The sequence below is a fragment of the Oncorhynchus masou genome, chromosome 24 (genome assembly GCF_036934945.1).
Source record: "Oncorhynchus masou masou isolate Uvic2021 chromosome 24, UVic_Omas_1.1, whole genome shotgun sequence".
In the NCBI taxonomy this organism is placed as follows: Eukaryota; Metazoa; Chordata; class Actinopteri; order Salmoniformes; family Salmonidae; genus Oncorhynchus; species Oncorhynchus masou.
The window spans coordinates 37,628,995-37,650,827 of NC_088235.1; the positions used below are offsets into that span (position 1 = coordinate 37,628,995).

General features: G+C 38.6%; 1 protein-coding gene across 1 annotated transcript in view; it reads right to left on the bottom strand.

Moving 5' to 3' along the window:
• Nucleotides 1-21,833, bottom strand: part of LOC135512133 (CUB and sushi domain-containing protein 1-like) — a 502,291-nt gene that overhangs the window by 266,510 nt on the left and 213,948 nt on the right. The window contains exon 3 of the mRNA XM_064933828.1: nt 19,273-19,385. Within this exon, the coding sequence (XP_064789900.1) occupies nt 19,273-19,385 (113 nt within the window). The remainder of the gene's footprint in view (nt 1-19,272; nt 19,386-21,833) is intronic.

Below are 21,833 nucleotides of genomic sequence, written 5' to 3' on the forward strand. Positions count from 1 at the left end.
TATTTTAAGAGAACTTTACATGGGTATTAGGCAAGTTCTTTAAGTTGTTGGTCAGTGGTTATAATATCGCTGGATACAGAGCTCAATGGAACAATAGAAAGCGAATAGAAATCTTGCCCTTGCATTTTGGGAAGTACAGACCAGTAAAAACCACAGACATTTGGACGTATAATCTCCACAATGTTGTTCCAAGTTGTTTGTTGTCAGCAAGTCCATCATTCCTGAATTGTACTAATCTTAACTTTTTGGGAACTGTTGAATATGAAGAGGGCAATTGAGGTATTTTAGAGAGAAAGGTTTGATCAGTGATTAGCACTCTACGTGAATAAATAACTCTCTTTACTATTTGGTCAGTATGATGAAGGGTTGGGTGTTGAATGGGGTGACAAGAATACAGGTAGCCCTTTTATGTCTCAGCGAAAGAATTTCCTGAGAATCCCTAATCACCTGGCATGGATGACTGGCTTTTGAATTATTTGAGAGCTTGCTGTCTACAAAGACAACTCCAAAGGTGGTGTCTAGGCCCTCGGGGCAGAGAAGGTGAATGGTCCTTAGAATACCAAGCCACCTCAGATTGAGCTGACTGAAGAAATCATCCACAGCTCAATGCCCTCTGCACTCAAGATGGTCTCTGCAAAGGGAACTAAAAATAAACATTTTCCCTCAGGTCTCCTCAGGCCAGCATCCTGTCAAAAGTAGACCTATCTTCTCATTCCACTTGTTGTCTGACTTCAGGGAGGGAATGGGGAAGGTATTTTCTGTTTAATATAGAAAGATTGAGCTTCCACATTTAGAAGAAAGGAAACTTCAGATTACTCCATATATCTGGCCACAGGCAAGCTATGTCTATCCACAAATGATGCCACAAGGCTGAAACTGCAGGGCACTGATAGTACAGTATATTAAATAATCTGATTTACACTCCTCTTCCACTTTTTAGGAACATTGAGGAGGCTTCCCAGATTGACTACTATATCAACTACCTGATATGCTTGAGTATTTTATTAAGTGCTGCTATAACTTTGATCATCAGAAATGTGGGTCAAAGGATTTAATGGAGAAAATAAAATAGATAAAATATGTAATGATTGTTTTTTACTCCATTATTTATGTCGTTGTTTGTCATGTGAGTCTTTGTAAATAAACAACTTATACCATCAAAATGTAAAAAAAATCAAAAGCTGAAATGTTTTGAGTCAAGAAGTATTCAACCCTTTTGTTATGGCAAGCCTAAATAAGTTAAGAAGTTGCATGCACTCACTACGATTTTTGAATGACTACTTCATCTCTGTACCCCACACATACAATCATCTGTAAGGTCCCTCAGTAGAGCAGTGTATTTCAAACACAGATTCATCCACAAAGACCAGGGAGATTTTCCAATGCCTCGCAAAGAAGGGCACCCAGTCACTACTAAGATACAAGTGTCCTTCGTAACTCAGTTGCCGGAGAGGAAGGAAACCGTTCAGGGATTTCACCATGAGGCCAATGGTGACTTTAACCCTTGTGCGGTGTTCAGGTCTGTGGGACCTGTGAAGAACATGTAAAATAGCACATTTTCACTGAGTGCACACTGTGCACCCCCCTACACATGTATATTAGATATGAGTTGTTCAGGTAATAAAAGTGTGGAAAAGTGTGTGTGTTGGTGAAAACAAGTAAAAAATTAAACAAAAAGGTTTGCTGTGTGCCTTCACTCTGTCTTCCTCCTCCCTGGGCCTGCTGTTTCAACCTAACACCAAGAACCTGTCTGTCTCCCTGCCTGTCTGCTTGTCTGCCTGTCTCCCGCTTTTCTCGTACCCTTACCATTTGTAGTGTGTGAAACTACACAATGTCTTGCGGGAACCTGAGTAATGTTATTACAAAAAAAAAATCAGCCATTTCCAGCTACAATAGCCATTTACAACGTTAACAACGTTAACAATGTCTACACTGTATTCCGGATCAATTTGATGTTATAAACAAGGACATTTCTAAGTGACACCAAACTTTTCAATGGTAGTGTATATGAATGAAATTAGTGAAATTCCTGAACTAAGTGTTTTCATCATACTAGATTGCAGCCGGTACCAACAAGAAGAAGCGCTGCGATGTGTGTGGACCCAAGAAGGACAGGAAGACACAGTATACATGCATCAAGTGCAAGAAATACATTTGAAACACACAGACAGTAAAACTCTGTCCCTCATGTGGTGTTTAGACCGGGATAATTTGTGCTCAATGGGATTAATTTATCATTTCTATAAAATACTGTATGTAAAATTTGTCCTTCCAATTTGGAACAAATTGTCCTTCCAATTTGTTCCATTCAAATCAATGATGAAAACCTTGTTTTATTTATATTTCTCAATATAAACATGATTTATTAGACCCATGGCTTGATTATAATAGATTTTTGTTTCCAAAAATCACATAAGAAAAAAAAAGCTATTTTATTGATAAATGTGATCTAGCAGAGGTAAATGGCAAATATTAACCGTGCTGCCTATATTGCTTGTAATTGATATAAGTCAACATCTAAGTATTAAGTATTTTTACATAAATTGTTATGGTTGTATTACTTAAAAAAACCAATAATGTTGTGTGTCCATCAGACCCGAGGACAATAACAAAAACATGAACACCACATAATTAAAACAGTTACAGAGTTTGATGGCTGTGATAGGAGAAAACTGAGGGTGGTCAACAACATTGTAGTTACTCCATAATACTAACCTAATTGACAGACAGAAAAGAAGAAAAGCCTGTACAGAATAAAAATATTCCAAAACAAGCATCCTGTTTGCAATTAAAGTCACTAAAGTAATGCTGGCAAAAATGTGGCAAAGCAATACCTTTTTTGTCATGAATACAAAAGTGTTGTATTGGATTTGCCCCAAGCATAACACATTACTGAGTACAACGCTCCATATTTTCAAGCATAGTGGTGGCTACATCATGTTATGGGTATGCTTGTAATCGTTAAGGACTGGGGAGTTTTTCAGGATATAAAATAAACGGAATTGAGCTAAGCACAGGAAAAATCCTAGAGCAAACCTGGTTCAGTTTGCTTTCCACCAGACACTGGGAGATGAATTCACTGTTCAGCAGGACAATAACCTAAAACACTTCCTCATACTTTGACTCTATTCAATTAGACAAACTATAGATACAGTATACTATACTGAACAATAATATCAACACAACATGCAACTATTTCAAAGATTTTACTGAGTTACAGGTTTATATAAGGAAATCAGTAAATAGGCACTAATCTATGGATTTCACATGACTGGGCCGGAGTGCAGCCATAGGTGGGCCTGGAAGGCCATAGGCCCATAGGCCCCGGTTGGCAGACAGGCCCAGACAATCAGAATTAGTTTTCCCCACAGACAGAAATATTCCTCAGCACTTCCTGCCACCCCCCTTAGATGATACTACAGATGAAGAAGCCAGTTGTGGAGGTCCTGGGCTGACGTGGTTACACATGGTCTGCAGTTGTGAGGCTGGTTGGACATACTGACAAATTCTCTAAAACAATGTTGGTGGCAGCTTATGGTAGAGAAATTAAAATTAAATTATCTGGCAACAGCTCTGGTGGACATTCTTGCAGTCAGCATGCCAATTGCACACTCCCTCAAAACCTGAGACAAACAAAAAGTGTGTGGATAAAATCTGTGGCAAACTGCACATTTTAAAGTGGCCTTTTATTATCCCCAGCACAAGGTGCACCTGTGTAATGATCATGCTGTTTAATCAGCTTCTTGATATGCCACACCTGTCAGGTAGATGGATTATCTTGGCAAAGGTTAAATGCTCACTAATAGGGATATAAACTAATTTGTGCACAAAATTTGACACAAATAAGCTTTTTCTGCATTTCAGCTCATGAAACATGGGACCAGCACTTTACATGTTGCATATATATTTGTTTGTTTTTGCTTGACCTAATTTCATATTCAGCTGTCTGACAGTGGGGGTAACGTGGTTTAATTAACGTACAGTTTACTTAAGAAAAATCCCCTAAAAAATCACAAAAATCACCAAAAGCTTTGATCTGATCTAAGTCCGTCATGTGTTTTTTCCACTTCACGCTTCACTTATTTATTTTTCAGAGGAAGTGTCAAAATGATCTCTTCTTTGGGTGCTACTGTTTCAAATTAAAGCATGAACTAAACATATATTACAAAGCAATACACAGATGAATACAACTTTTGTCTAAGTGTTAACTTTTTAACACCTTTTCGTGATATCCAATTGGTCTTGTCTCATCGCTGCAACTCCCATATGAACTTGGGAAAGGCAAAGGTCGAGAGCCGTGCGTCCTCTGAAACATAACCCAGCCAAGCCGCACTGCTTCTTGACAGAATTCCTGCTTAACCCAGAAGCCAGCCGCACCAATGTGTCAGAGGAAACACCATACACCTGCCGACCATGTCAACATGCACTGCACCTGGCCCGCCACCGGAGTCACTAGAGCACGATGGGACAAGATGGGACGATGCTGGGCCAATTGTGTGCCGCCCCACGGGCTCCTAGTTGCAGCCGGCTGCAAAAGAGCCGGAACTCGAACCAAGATCCCTAGAGGCACATCTAGCACTGCGATGCAGTGTCTTAGTCCACTGCGCTACTCAGGAGCCCACAGTGTTTAGTCTTTTGATATATTTGGAATGGTGTTCTATTGTGAAGCAGGTAGCTAGTGGTTAAGAGCACTGGAACTCTAACTGAAAAGTTGCTGGTTTGAATACCCAAGCCGACTTGGTGTAAAATCTTTCGAGTTGCCCTTGAGCAAGGTACTTATCCCTAATTGCTCCGGTAAGTTGCTCTGGATAAGAGTGTCAGCTAAATGAATAAAATGTCTATAGCAAGCATGTGGTCTCTAGATGTGATGAAGTAGATCTTAAAAGGGAGGTGATGGGGGGGAAAGGAGTGCTGTATGGGTAGGTTTGGGAGTATCTCTAAAAGCCTTTAATCCTGAGCCAAGAACCAGATATAATCAGCTCGTGGCATTGATTTTTCATTGAAAAAAAATAACAAACTTCTTCCACAAAACAATTGTAACACCCAGTGGGCCTTGTTTCTGTGACAAATCTGCCAGGCCCTTATTTTTGGTGGTTGTTGAAAAATGAAAACAATGTAGAGTACAACTGGTGAATAACATTAGCGCCTTTGTAAAGCAGCGATCCTATAGTGTTGTTTATCATGTTCAGTTTAGAATCGAGTTTAATACATCTCTAATCACACAATTGCTCTGAGGAGTGTATTACAACAGCAGATAATCTGATAAATAAAAATGACAATGTCATTTATTTTCATACTAAAGTGCTTCATTTCTAATGATTTCCATGCTTGTGCCAGCTCAAATTGCTGAAGTTAATTTTATTATCTTAAACGGTCTATGCATAGCTGATAAGACTTTAATTTCCTCCACTCTTTCATGAAGAAATCCAGAACTCCACAAGCCAAATCAGGTACTGATAAGAAAACATTAGCTCACAGAGAAGGTTTACACAGGGGATTTGTGTGTTTACTCAGAACGCAATGCAAGTGAGTACACAACCTTGTCTCCGTGTGCAGCAGGTCCATTTCAGACAGGGTCTCTCAAATACAAATACATTAACACCTACATGGCTTTCCTACAGTTAAATGACCAAACCTCTAGTGTCCTCATGGGTGGAATGTTATTCATACTTTTCATAATTTCATAATGAATATACTTTTGTTTTTTTATTACACAGAAAATCTGGTGTTTCTACGTCATACGGTTTTATATTTCAGTCTTCTGTGATTTATATAAAGGGTAATATTGGGATGCAAACTCAATAGATTACATTTCAACTCTATATCTGACTTTGCACAGGTGTCTTCTTTTTCTGTTTAAGACTACCAAGAAACACTGTGCGACCCTAATTTAGCCTACTGCGGTAAAGGATCACTTTTTTAAAACCCTTTAGTAATTTAGCAGACTCTTATGCAGAGCGACGTACAGTAAATGCTTCATCTGATGGTACAGTGCATTCGGAAAGTATTCAGACCCCTTGACTTTTTCCACATTTTGTTAGCTTACAGCCTTACTCTAAAATGGATTAAATAGTTTCTTCCCCTCATCATTCCACACACAATACCCCACAATGACCAAGCAAAAACTGTTTTTTTAATACATTTTTGCAAATGTATGTAAAAAAAATGGAAATATCACATTTACATTATTATTCATTCCCTTTACTCAGCACATTGTTGAAGCACCTTTGGCAGTGATAACAGCCTCAAATCTTCTTGAGTATGACACTACAAGCTTGGCACACCTGTATTTTGGGGTGTTACTCCAATTCTTCTTTGCAGATCCTCTCAAGCAGGTTAGATGGGGAGCATTTTCAGGTCTCTCCAGTGATGTTCGATCGGGTTCAAGTCCCGGCTGTTGCTGGGCCACTCCTGTGTTGTCTTGGTTGTGTGCTTAGGGTCGTTGTCCTATTGGAAGTTGAACCTTCGCCCCAGTCTGAGGTCCTGAGCGCTCTGGAGCAGGTTCTCATCAAGGATCTCTCTGTACTTTGCTCCGTTCATCTTTCCCTCGATCCTGACTAGTCTTCCCAGTCCCTGCCGCTGAAAAATATCCCCACAGCATGATTCTGCCACCACCACCACTTGATAGTTGGGATGGTGCCAGGTTTCCTCCAGATGTGAGGCTTGGCATTCAGGCCAGTTCAATCTTGGTTTCATCAGACCAGACAATTTTGTCTCTCAAGGTCTGAGAGTCCTTTAGGTGCCCTTTGGCAAACTCCAAGGGGGCTGTCATGTGCCTTTTACTGAGGAGTGTCTTCTGTCTGGCCACTCTACCATAAAGGCCTGATTGGTGGAGGGCGGCAGAGATGGTTGTCCTTCTGGAAGGTTCTCCACAGAGGAACTCTGTGAGAGTGACCATCAGGTTCTTGGTCACCTCCCTGACCAAGGCCCTTCTCCGAGATTGCTCAGTTTGGCCTGCAGCCAGCTCTATGAAGAGTCTTGGTGGTTCCAAACTTTTTCAATTTAAGAATGATGGAGGCCCCTGTGTTCTTGGGGACTTTCAATGCTGCAGATATTTTTGTTACCCTTCCCCAGATTTGTGCCTCGACACAATCCTGTCTCTGAGCTCTACTGACAATTCCTATGACCTCATGACTTGGTTTTTGCTCTGACATGCACTGTCAACCGTGAGACCTTAAATAGACAGGTGTGTGCCTTTACAAATCATGCCCAATCAATTGAATTTACCACAGGTGGACTCGAATCAAGTTGTAGAAACATCTCAAGGATGATCAATGGAAACAGGATGTACCTGAGCTCAATTCCGAGTCTCATAGCAAAGTGTCTGAATACTTATGTAAATAAAGTATTTTATTTTTTTATTTTTAATACATTTGCAAAAATGTATAAAACCTTTTATTGCTTTCTCAAAATGGGGTATATTGTGTGTAGATTAATCCATTTTACAATAAGGCTGTAACATAACAAAATGTGGAAAAATGGAAGGGGTCTGAATACATTCCGAATGCACTGTAGCTAGGTGCGAAAACCACATATAACAGCCTTAGTAAGTACATTTTTCCTCACCTCTGTCCATTAGGGCTTCCAAACTGATATCTCATTCAGACAAACATCTCATTCAGACTCTGATATCATTCAGACTCTAATATCTCGTTCAGACTCTCTCTGAGTTGTTTTGAGAATTCAATGGAATTAATGCATTATCAATGTAGACGTGGCAGAATCTCATATTTTTTACACATTATGTTCTTTGGAACTGGCTTCTTTCCTTTTTCACAACTTTCAATTGTGTTTGCATTTAGTAGAAGTTTACGCAACTTAAAATCAGACATTTGTGTATACATTTTCATCAAAGCTGTCTGTGTTGACACAAAATGTTGTAATATTGATGAGAAATTATACACAAATGTCTGATTTTAAGTTGTGTTAATTCTACTGAATACAAGGCTACACAATTCACCTCTGTGTTGCCTTCATTCACACCACTGCAGTATAAGGGTTAACACCAGTCAACCACTCTCTTGTGTCAGGAATATGGGTCACTTCCTTATTTCCCAAACGTCACCCTTGCTCAAACATTGGTGACTCATACTTTTTTTTGCCTTGGGCATCAATATGACCATCAACCAGTTCTTTCAACAACAGTACCCCTTTGAACCTTTAACTAACCACATTTGGACCTGACACTTGACAACCTAGTGTACACCGTACAGGACTTCAAAGTGTTCTGAGATGTATGAGACATTGCATTTATGTTTTTCAAAGCTTAATGAAGTAAGACCTTTTGAAATCAATGGCTTTTACATTACAGCACTAAAGAACCAATGTGTTCCTGAAATAAATAAAAATATATCCTCTGTAGGTATGTTATAATCTTACGGAAACTATAGAGGGATATGTAATTAATATATCTATTATCGTAAGTGACGTATGAATATGGAGTTAGAATACTAAACTCTATAGACTCAAATTAAAGGGTGTTTAGGTCAAACTTTCTTGCATCTTATTTACTAGACCTGTCAGATAAAATCAATGGGGTTTTAATTATTTAAGAACAGCATGACTTTAAGATATTAGCAAAAGTGTAAGATATTAGCTTCCATTAATTTTCTCTCTTAGTTTTAAAGATGCTGTGGGTCAATAGTGGTCAAACAATTTAACTGATTTTGTAAGAATTATAAGCCTAATTAATTCCTTAAAAGGGTAATAGAATTACTCACCAGACATAATACTCACCAGACAGCAAGATTGGTATGTGTTTGGTGATTGTTTGAATAAGGCCAAAGTATATTCTTTACTTTTTACAGCTGAATACTTGCTGTTCATTTTTATTACTATTATTAATAAGCCCATGACTACATAAATGAGAGTATAACAAAGAGTATGACTCTGTGATATGATGTACTTTTTGGAGAGTGGCTCAGACTATGAAGACAGTCATGCCATATTGCAGAGGAATATGTTTTACCAGACGTCAGGAATTTTAGATGTGCCACTGAGCCTGCACAATAATTGGCACAATCTTGTTTTAACCAGCACTGCACTGTACAGTATGTACTGTGTGTGACAATATTGATCCAATCCTGATTTAACTCACAATAGAAAGTAACATTTTTGTTCATGTGGGAGGAAATTATGGAAAATAATATCCCATTAGGATAATCCTCCCACCTTCTGCCGGAAATGCACTTAAAAAATGTTTTTAACAACTGTAGGGTATCTTTTTTATCCTCATTTGGGACACCTTACATGATTCAAACATCAATTGTCCATTATTTTTAAGCTAATATTATTGAAAATAGCAAGAAGTGATACAGAATCAATGTTTATAAGTAGCCTGCTGGCCTGGACAAATTACATTTTCAAAAAAGAAATGGCTAAACATATTGAGCTCCTTTTTGTAGGCCTTCAGAAACATTCCACAACATGTGTCTCTTGACTACTGATTAGGTAATCAACACAGAAATAATCCTGAGGGTTATGACAAGAGTAAAGAATTCAGCATAGCACAGTGTAGATTTCACATTTTGGCTATAATTGTAGAGGGGCCGCCCAGCAGACAGAGGGGGGATCGCTTTTAGACTGTGGATCCCACACTGCTTAGCATACAATTAGGTCATGACTGTAACAGAGTAAAGGTTCTGTAATTAAGCAGAAGTTAAAGGTCCAACGCAGCCATTTATATCAAACCATTTCTGGGTAACAATTAAGTACCTTAATATGATTGTTTTCAATTAAAATAGCAAAGAGCAATTTCTCAAGCAAGACTTTTGCTAAGACTGTCTGGGAGTAGTCTGACTGGGGAGAGGAAAACTGAAAACGAGCTGTTATTGGCAGAAAGGTTTGGAACTCTCTTTCTCATTTGTCTATTAACTAATTTACCGCCTGATGATGTCACCAGGCAGGCCAAAACTCCATCCCACACAAACAGGCTGAAATTCAGGCAGTCTTTTCAAATAGGTCTTACAGTCCACTAAAACATAATTTTCATAATTTTCACAATTTCACAGTGTTATTCCAACCTCACAGTGTGGATATATAAAGCACAAGATAAGCACGTTTTTGACTATACTGGACCTTTAATGCATTTCACATACTGTATGCCAGCACATGGTTACTGAATAAGAAAACACATTTCTGGTACAGTGAGTGGCTTGTTAATGTATGAATTCAGAAGCATGATAGGAGTATTGAAATAGGAAGTAGACGATAAGTGCCAATACACTCAAACTTCTTTCAGTCGTTTATCAAACGTTTCTAGTCTATATTTTAAGTTGATCAATGTCCCCAATTCCTCATATTTTATACAGTATACCCTCTCCATACTATTTATTTGTTGCTGAGACATGAATCACTCCAGTAAACAATACTATACAGTATATACCATTAAATGTGTCACAGGCTGTGTTAATAAGCTGTGGGAATTATTTTGACAAAGACTAAGCAAAACAGATTGCATTACGAGTGGAAACAACGACCCTGATACCTGGCAACTAGACTGGGTTTGCAGGTTGACTTTCCTCATGAGGAATCATATGGATTGACTGTTGTCATGATGTTGCCCTGTTGGTGAGGTTTATGACCCCCATAAATACATTTCCCCCTTTCCTCTCTCTCTACTCTACAGATTTGACCCTTGGAAAGCCCTTTGTTAACATAGAGAGAGTATGGTAACACCAAAAGGGTGGGGAAAGGAACAATATTTCGGTAATCCAACCAGCTGAAAATATTCATTGGTTCTTAAAGAATATGATGTCAGATCAGTTGTCGTCTGAGACATTCTGAGACATTATTACTGATGATAGGATGACACAAATCAGATTCACATGGAATTGTTGTGCAATTTAAATGTTTAAATATGAAACTATTTGTGAAAAGATGAATGTAATTTTAGCTTCTAAATGAGAGAATTGGTTTTCATAAGTGAACTAGGCTCAACTCAGCGGTCCCACTCAAGTGAACAGACATTGGTTGTGAACTATCAAACATGCCCTTCTTCTTCCTACTACAAAATACCCTTTCACATTGTGTTCCCAAGGACGTGAGGACTGCTGTCCATACGTTAAAAGGGCTAATATCAACTACAGAACTTAGACAGCCTCAGTGTGAGCTCTGGTTGTAAACAGTTGAATGACAATAACCTAAAGAAATTAGCATTGTGTTCCCGGTGACGTGAGAACTGCTGTCCATACGTTAAAAAGGGCTAATATCAACTACAGAACTTAGCCAGCCTCAGCGTGAGCTCTGGTTGCAAACGGTTGAATGACAATATCCTAAAGAAATTAGCAATGTGTTCCCGGTGACGTGAGAACTGTTAACGTTAAAAAGGGCGAATTTCAACATGGAGGTTACAATCGACACGCCGGAAGGATGAATTTCGACTATACCAGCCAGAATATAGCATGAGCGTATAGTATGGCAACCTGGTATGAACTTTGAACTCTTATTCACTAAAGAAGTGATACCGCCTAGCCGTTGAGTTAGCAGCAGCAGCTGTAAACATGGGCTAGGAATGGACAGACAAAGTATCTATTCTACCACACGACGACGGTACTACAACGTATTCACTTTACCACCAGACATTCTTCAGAGGACAAGAGATCCCTGCTGGGCAACCCAGCCTTCCATCTACGACCAATCTATCGAAGCGCAGCTCAGAGTAAATATTTCTTGCATTTTCCTTTTCCAAATGGCCGGTTATTTAGAATGCATTAGATTCTGTATTTACGATAGCATAGCTTCACGAGGTCCGATAGCAACCCAAACCTTTTGTTCCTCAGTCTTCCCGTGCTTTCATTCAAACCCAACCCCCTTTCTTTGTGTAACCAGCCGTCATATCGGTTCCATCCACCAGGGACGTTTTCTTGTATGACATAATTAGTAATCAATGTATGATCCATCCGGTGTATATGTAATTCTGTGTGATTATTTAGGAATTTAGTAAATAAATAATTAAACCAAATTTTGTATTGCTGCCATGTCTATTTTCTTGGTTTTGTCCTTTCTGCCTGCCCTGACCCTGCATGCCGTCCTGTACCTTTCTCCTCTACTCTGGACTACCGACCTCTGCCTGACCTGACCCTGAGCCTGCCTGCCATCCTGTACCTTTCCCTGCCCGTGTTTGAATTAATAAACTTTTGTTCTTTCGACATTGTCTGCACCTGGCTCTTATCTTCAAACATGATAAAGGGATTATAGAGGTCACAGTTTGAACATGAAGGACAAAAAAATATACACTCATATAACATTGTTTCATTTCATTAAATGTTTCTGCGTTTTCTCTGTATGCACTGTATCAATTGATGGTGGCACTGTAGTGCCATATGTTTGTTATTCCTTGATAAAGGGCCATGATTCAAGGACTCGATCCAGCTACCCTGCCAGTTCAGGTCTCTGAGATCTGGACAGTGTAAGAGACCATAGACCTTAGACATGTATAGATTAACTGAAAATAAATTGGATACACATTTAACTGGAAAACAATATATTTTCAAATTGGCCTTAAGCTTCTGGTCATTTAATTTGTAATTCACATCAACTTCTCAAGTTAAAAAGTTGGAGCCATTTGAATGAGTCAGCAGAAAATAGTTCAGTTACAGTTTCATGGAGGCATCCCTCTCTTTTTTATGCAAAGTTCTGCTTCAATCTACTTTTCTATTTTTTACAACGCTTCAGTCTAAAATGTGGACAACTTGCTCACAGAGCGGAGCCAAGTCTTCTTTACACCTGCTGAATATGAAATGTCTATGGTCCCAGGCCACTGAGTCTTGAAGGTTTTTACTTTGACCCAGGTTGATCTGTCATGGTCTCTACGGATAAGTGAACCAATGAGGGTCACTGTTGAGTGAGCTAGGGAGTAAGACATGTTTTACATTTAACATCTCAGTGTATTCACACAAAGCAGAACACCAGTCTATGAGCTCAGAACTAGAGTGCTTTAATTTCTGCAATTTCGGCAAATGGATTTTGTGACATTTACTTGTGTAACAGTGTCGCTTCCGTCCCTCTCATTGCCCCAACCTGGGCTCAAACCAGGGAACCTCTGAACACATCAACAACTGCCTCTCATGAAGCACCATTATCTAGCACTCCACAAAAACAACTACTTCAAAGTCTGAGAGTGAGTGATGTCAGCGATTGAAATGCTACTAGCGAGCACAGCCAACTAGCTAGCCATTTCATACCGGTTACACTTGTGTACTTTACATTATTGCAACTTGGAGAGAGACAATCTGAACATAGCCACTGCATTATTGGTTATGGTAACAAATGAAAGATCCACAAAGAAGTATATAAATATATTTAAATGTTGATACAGAACAGAAATGCTTTTTTCGGTTGTTACAAATTGACAAAAGCAGCTCCCTTAGGGTGGTGGCCCAGATAGGAGGATAATCAGAATCAGTGTAAAGATTTTCAGCAACAACTAAAAACATGAACTCTAAGAGGCATCTTGGATTTGATTGAATATGTAAGGCACTCTGTCTTGGAGTTCGTCCTTGACTGTCGATATAAAGATCTGTCATTAAAACCACAAACATTCAGCGCTGATTGATCTGAATATCAATGTCGATCTCCCCCTCATACTGTAAATACCAATACATTCACACAATCTGAGTGAAAGCGTTCATACATTTTACTTTTTAGTTGTGTAAACAGATAAAACTCTCCACATATTGGAAAGTATCTGGGCTATAAGCATTTTGATATAAAACTGACTGGAATTTATTGACAAACCTAACCAATCTTTACTTGTAAATGTGTGGAATTGTAGATAAACATCGTGTGGCAAGCTCCAAAGCTGGTGTGTGTGTAACGTTCGTCGTATGAAGGAGAGGACCAAAGCGCAGCGTAGTAAGTGTTCATCATGATTTTTAAGATGAATAGTGAACACTGAAACAAAAAACAATAAAACGACAAATGAACAGTCCTGAACGGTGAAATAAAACACACAACAGAAAATAAACACCCACGAAACACAAGTGGGAAAGGGCTAACTAAGTATGATTCTCCATCAGAGACAACTAATGACACCTGCCTCTGATTGAGAACCATACCAGGCCAAACGCAAACACAACATAGAAAACGGAACATAGACAATCCACCCAACACACGCCCTGACCATACTAAAACAAAGACATAAATAAAAGAACTAAGGTCAGAACGTGACAGTGTGTTAAATATGCACATGTATCTTCAAGGTATTCAACATAACCGGTGTGCACTTTGCTTTAAATCATTCAAATTACTTCTGTCACATAATTTAGCTTTTCATGGGATTAGCTCACCTCACACTACAGGCCATCCAATATGTCCAAGCCATAATTTTATTGCACAGGTGATAGTCTATCATCCTTTGAATGCTCTGCAGCACTTGATTATTGCATCTTGGGCTTTTTTCTATATGAAATATGATTATGGCTCTAAATGAAGCTGTTGCAATATAACACCCATGAGGAATAGAGTCCCCTATAAGGTACACAACAAATATATGCATCTCAGCACAAATGTAAGCACTATACATGCGATGCAGGAGTAAACATCTTCCAAAAGGAAATAGTGAACAAATTTCCATTTTAATGTCATGGGAAATTCCCTTATATACTGAACAAAAATATAAATGCAACATCCAACAGTTTTCAATGATTTTACTGAGTTACAGTTCATATAAGGAAATAAGTCAATTTAAATAAATTCATTAGGCCCTAATCTATGGATTTCACATGACTGGGAATACAGATATGCATCTGTTGGTCACAGATACCTTTAAAAAAAGTAGGGGCGTGGATCAGAAAACCAGTCAGTATCTGGTGTGACCACTATTTTCCTCGTGCAGCGCGACACATCTCCTTCGCATAGAGTTGATCAGGTTGTTGATTGGGGCCTGTGGAATGTTGCTGGATATTGGCGGGAACTGTCATACATGTCGATCCAGAGCATTCCAAACATTCTCAATGGGAGACATGTCTGGTGAGTATGCAGGCCATGGAAGAACTGGGACTTTTCAGCTTCCAGGAATTGTACAGATCCTTGTGACATGAGGCTGTGCATTATCATGCTGAAAAATAAGGTGAACGCAGCGGATGAATGGCACGACAATGGGCCTCAGGATCTCGTCATGGTATCTCTGTGCTTTCAAATTGCCATCGATAAAATGCAATATGTCTTTGTCCGTAGCCTATGCCTGCCGATAACATAAACCCACCACCACGATGGTGCACTCTGTTCACAACTTTGACATCAGCAAACCACTCACCCACACAATTCCTTACATCTGGTCTGCGGTTGTGAGGCCAGTTAGACATACAGCCAAAACCAAATCCTGTAAAACAACTTTGGAGGCAGCTTATGGTAGAGAAATTAACATGAAATTCTTTGGCAACAGCTCTGGTGGACAGTTATGCTGTCAGCATGCCAATTGCACACTCCCTCAAACCTTGAGAGATCTGTGGCATTGTGTTGTGTGACAAAACTGCAGATTTTACACTGGTCTTTTATTGTCCCCATCACAAGGTGCACCTATGTAATGACCGTGCTGTTTAATCTTGGCAAAGGAAAAATGCTCACTGACAGGGATGTAAACACATTTTTGTTTTAGAGAAATAAGCTTTTTGTGCGTATTTAAAACGTCTGGGATCTTTTATTTCAGCTCATGAAACATGGGACCAACACTTTACATGTTGTGTTTATATTTTTGCTCTTTGTAGGAACCTGTTGAGAATTAATCCCAAGTGAAAATTGCAGGACTGAAATAATGATTAATACTTAACATGGTGGAATGGGGCAAAGAATGCTGAGTGTTTGACTCTTGTTCAGTGGAATCTGAAACCAACAAAAAAAGATGCATGATTGTGTACCTGCAGCACATCCCACTTTTACATGCCTCCAAAATTGCACAGATTAACACACACCACACACCAGTGCATTCACATGCATACAGTGCTAACTGCAAAGCAACATGATGGTTTGTTAAAGGCTTTACCTTTTGGCAGTTTAACATAAGATAAACACTTTGATACCGCTGTACAATTTTCTTGTCATTTAAATCATGAGCTATATGCATCCTCTGCTGGTTGGTTGTATTCTCTCTTATTTAGTTGTTTTTTATTTATATTTTGTCTCAGATAATATTTCCATCAAATAATATTCAGATATGTCTTACGGTTGATTTTAAAACATCTTCATGTTGCGCTCTGCAAGAAAGTTAAAGATATCCCTTAACAAGAGACTTGAAAGGAATGATTAAAAGTGGCACAGGGATTTAAATCCTTCCAGTGTACCAACTTTAGTGCTTTGAAGATGGCATCTTGGTGGTTGCAGTTAGTACTATGGGGAGCAATACCTCTAACAAATCGGAAAGAGGCGTTGGTTGTTCATGGGCACTTTCTCTGTACAATCTAGTACAGCTTGTTTCACACCTGGGTGGCTCCCATGCATTTTCTCAAAGTAATGTGTTCAAAGGTCCTTTGAGGAAAGTTACTATTTTTCCATTGATCTAATATGAGAGACGCCACTTCTAAGATGATTGTTGTTACTCTTCTTGGATTGTAATTGAACACACTTTAAGTGTGTGTCCCCATGGAGCCTTACGACTGAAAGGCTGAATAGCATATTTGCATGCTACCGTAGATCTCTAAAAGATATGTTTCATTGTTTCATGGGGTGGCAGGGTAGCCTAGTGGTTAGAGCGTTGGACTAGTAACTGAAAGGTTGCAAGTTAAAATCCCTGAGCTGAAAAGGTACAAATCTGTCGTTCTGCCCCTGAACAGGGCAGTTAACCCACTGTTCCTATGCTGTCATTGAAAATAAGAGTTTGTTCTTAACTGACTTGCTTAGTAAAATAAAGGTTAAAAAAAACATAGTAGCCCAATTATTTCATATAAAGCTGATTCTTGTCATAAAGCACTATTCTGAATCTTCAAGGCTTGGTTAAATATCGGTTGGACTCTCATCCTACTTTATGGTACAAGACTCCATTTGAAGTGTTCACTATATGTTGGAACAGCACCCTGCTGGAGTTGTCCATTATCTGCTGCAGGATTTTGTACTTATCTTTTTTTTAAATCTTTCCAATAATGGTCTAAAGAAATATACTTAATGAAATGTTAGTGACAATGATTGAATTAAAATGGGGTCACTAAGATGCAATATTGTTTTTTTTTATAATAGCATGCTTATTTGTCTTTTTGTCTTTTTGCACTCATTTAGCTTCATCAACAATATATCAATTTGCAAAGATAGCTATTTCTGATTCCTGAGAGCATCTGTGGAGGTAAATACGCTACTAGGCTATTTATCCATCTCGCACACTGCTGTGCCAATCAAGACAGGCAAATAGATTAGCTACAATTAGTCAAGTGTAATGGCCCATAAATCACAATCTAAGGGCTGCTGGGAAAACCTGCAGGTTGCATAGTTGGATAACATCATATCTCAATCTCAACTACAATAAACTGAAAATGAAAAAAAACAATGCTACCAAAGGAAATGTTGTTACCATCAATACTATTAACACTCTAGGGGTCCAGCAACACCCTTCATCATAACAATGGTTGTGACACTTTTATCAATGAAATCCTGGCCGGTATCAAAATTCTCTAAAATCCCAGACAAAATCTGCAGTCAATTTCATTTAGACTCCAATGGTTACATGGAAAATCAATCTTTGTCGGATTAAATGGAGTCCATTCAGACAACCAGACAAAACACCCTTATTAAACGCCATTACCCTGATGGATTAGCTATTCATGTTCTGAGAGGCCAACCACTAATGCATAATAAAAGAAGATGTGACATTTTCCTAGAATGCAAAAGTGACAATTCTTCTTCTATGTGGATAAATAAAACACATGTAGAGAGAACGCAATATAATGCAACATTGCCAACCTTATTCATGCTGTAACATACAACATACAGTAGCTGTAGTTAATTCTGAGGCAGTGGCTAGTACTAAGATATCAGTAGTCAGTGCTAAGAAATCAGGAGAAAGTGTCCTGATACAGCCAACATTAGATAAGCTCATCATTGTTCATTCTTTCTTATCACTCAAATCAAGAACTTGCTCACGCTACACACAATAAACCATTGTCCTTAAAAGGAATTGTCACAACCAGGAACAAGTGTTGTTGCCAAATGAGACTGATATTGCATTAGAAAACATTTAGGGAATTGAGTTTTGGTATCCCCTCACAACCCTGTAGCACTAACACAACTCTGAATCACTAGGGATGTAAATGTTCCCGGGGAAAAAAAACAAAGAGAAAAAGCACGCTTATCTTTAGAAAGGTTTACGAGCAAAGTGCCATGCTCGTGCATCATTCATAGCCTAGGCCCCAGTGTCTCAAGAGAGCTCATGAAGTTTGCTACAGTGTATGCCATCCTGAGAGATGTTTCCGACAAGGGGGGCGAGTTGAGACTCCAGTGATATTTAGACTTCATGGAAAATAAATGACATGCAGTATTGTCCTGGCTGGGTCAAAGTGATTTGTGCTGTTTACTTTATAAAACACACTATACAGTTTTGTAATGACCCTAGTTTGATACAGTTGACCTGAACTCCCTTGAAATGCCACAGCTATCAACCACAGGTTTAATAATGCAAATAATACCAAAATAACGTAAATGGGAACATGTACTAAGCAGATAACAACTACAGCAGTAGCCTCATCTCTCTGCACACAGCTTAAACAGTAACCAAGGTCCTGAAGAGGTCCATGTTAAAGGAAAACTCCACCCAAGAACTATCTTTGTTTTTTTGTTTCATTAGTCCATTGTTGATATAGTCCCAAAATGTTTTGCGTGTCAACAATCAAGTTTTAAAGATACATAACTTTCAAAATAAAGAAATACAACCGTTATGATGCGGTATGCTAAATGTATCATACCGGCTGTAAAAACAAATACCAAAGATCGTTTGGGGTGGAATTGTCCTTTAAGTTAAATCTACTTAGCAGTGTTTATTCATATGAAATATAATATGCAGAATTTCAGACACAGATTCATGAATTACCCTATAATACAAAAATAACAGTCATTTATATTTAATATTGAGAATTTGTGGCCCATGAGGGAATCAAACAAACTACTCTGGTGATGCAAGTACAATCCTCTGTCAACTTAACCAATGAAATCAATATATAGTAGAGAAACAAGTCAATAGTGAGGCCATTACCATTTTGGCAACACAAATATGTTCAGTATTTTTAAACCCTATAATACATCAATCCAGACAGGCTTTTAATTGGAGAAACATGCAATAATAATAGGTCTCACCTTCATAAATTGCTTTAAATCCTTGTGCACTCACAGCAAAATCTGTTGTGAACCAAAGGGCCATTATTGACCCTGTGCTCACAATAGGCGACGGCAACATGAAGCCAGATAACCTGCGAAAAGAGAGAAATGTTACATAACATCTAGTCATTGTTATTAAATATTTAAGTACTTCACATTATTGTTAGTGGCCCCAGTTTTGTACTGTGCTTTTGTCTCAGATTTGAAGTTTTCAGAGAAAGGACGTAAAAGTAAAATGCTTTACACCCAGCAGAAAAGGAAATGACATCAGGCACACAATAACACGCATGGCAAGGAACAAGAACAGAAGGACCATAGCATTGCTAGACTGCCTCAAGGACCCAGGAACAAAGAACCAGGGTATGCCTTCACGAGGATCTAATGCTAACACATTCTGTTGACAGAGCACATAGATAAGATAGTGTCACATGGACAGAGTGCAGCTCACAGAAACAGTGCAGATGTAACACAGAAATAAACCCTACTGATTTTCCCTGTACGTCTACATCGCTAGTGTCCACATTCAATTATAGATAAAGCTTCCCAAAATGTGTATCGCTGTGTGATGTGCACTCACAACTTTCCATTTCCTAAAGCCAGTTCAGACTGACCAGATTCTACTGCCAAAATGTCAGTCCATTAGGTGTGAATGCTAAACCAGAGTCGGGCAGCATCTTGTTGACCTGTTAATGCACAAGACAATCAGAGCATGAGGCTGCTAAAGATAAGTAAAGTGAATTTTCTGTAGCTAATGTCGATATTTTCTAATGTAGCTAAATTCTAACATTCAAAAAAGTGTTACTGAACAGAGTACCAAACAAATGCATAATATTTACTGGATAATAAAGGCATTATAGTTCATTTGTTACAATAACGTTTAGGTACAAACACCTAGTAACCAATATTATGAATATTAATTTCAATATTTTGCCATTAAACAAGCTAGTTAGCCAAACTAGTTAGCCTATAATCTTGTTTCAACTCATCAAGCCAAGAGTTGTAAAGTCTGTAAAAAAAAATGGTAATAAACCACTGATCCATTAGGTCTAATCAATAATAATTTCAAGGAGGTTTTTAATCCTTTCTTAATGACATCATTCTTAGAGAATAGGATAACAGTTTTTGGTTCCAGGTAGAACTATGTTGGGTTCCATGTAGAACCATCTGTGGAAAGGGTTCTATGTGAAACTCAAAAGGGTTCTACCTGGAACCAAAAAAGTGTTCTACCTGGAACCAAAAACTGTTATCCTATTTTCTAAGAATGTAGGAAATATCTATAGTAAACATTTGATTTCAGTGACTAATATGATTCATATCAGCCTTTAGTAATGGTGTCATTGAGAAAGGATTAAAAGCCTCCTTCTTGGTTTCTCCTATGGGGAGATAGCACCTTTTGTTCTAAGAGTGTAGCCACCAATATCATTCTGTACAGTACTGCTACTGGAGCATGTTCCCAGAATGATGTATGCGCTTCTTGTTTGCAGTAGAGTATCTATCTGCCTGGCAGGTCTTTAATCAATCATTAATTTCATGTCCAGTGATTTTCCCACTTACTTTTGTTCAACAAGCCATTTTGTGTTAATTTAATTTCAAACTTGAGCAGCGTGTGAATCTTTCATTCTGTGTTGGTACAGGAGACAACTGCACTGAATAATTTATTTCGCCCCACCCTCCACACACACACACATACACACCTATTATTATCCAGTGGTTGAAGTGGCTTGCTTGAGCACAAAAACAAATAACTGCCTCTGTAATGTTTACCACTAATAGTTTGATTCACTCACCTGTGAGAGATATTGTATTTTTTCCACAACTAAAAAAAATGGTATACCCTCAGTGTATTATTACTGTTAGCTTCTGTTAGCTCACCAATAGCTGTCCACACACTGGGTATTACCGAGTAAAATAGATTGTCAGGATATATGTCATAATCTCTTAAATGCCACGCTAATTAATATACACTATGCAGTGAGCCACCTATTCTTCATGGGCCTGTCACTAATCCAAACGATCTACCTAATCCAGACACAGGTGTCAGCGCAGAAACATGTTTCAAGCATATGCACATGGAGGACAGATGACCAACATGGCCCAAAGAAACAAAGGGGCTAAACTGTTTACACTGAGGATGATTGTGTGGACATTTGAGATGTCCCTGTGAAAACCTCTGGCAATAACATTGGTTTCAGTCAGCTTTCATGCTATTGTATATTAAGGCTATTATTACCTTATCTATGTATAATCCACAGAAAATATCTGTGTATTCTGCCACCAATATATGTATGTCCTTATGTTATATTGACAACACTATTGTAGAAAAGGCCCATGGAGTTGGTGGAATAATCCTTTAATTCATGGCCACTTGCTCAGCTGGGCCAGGGGCGCTTTAATTAGGTCAGGTGGAAATGTCCGACAGATCTCAACTCATTAAAAGGAGGAAATCGCCATCGCCCGATCTCGCTGCTTTCTCTTCCTTAACTTCGTTTAATCCAGAAGTTCTGTGCGTCCATGAATCCACCGAATCTGTTACCTATCAT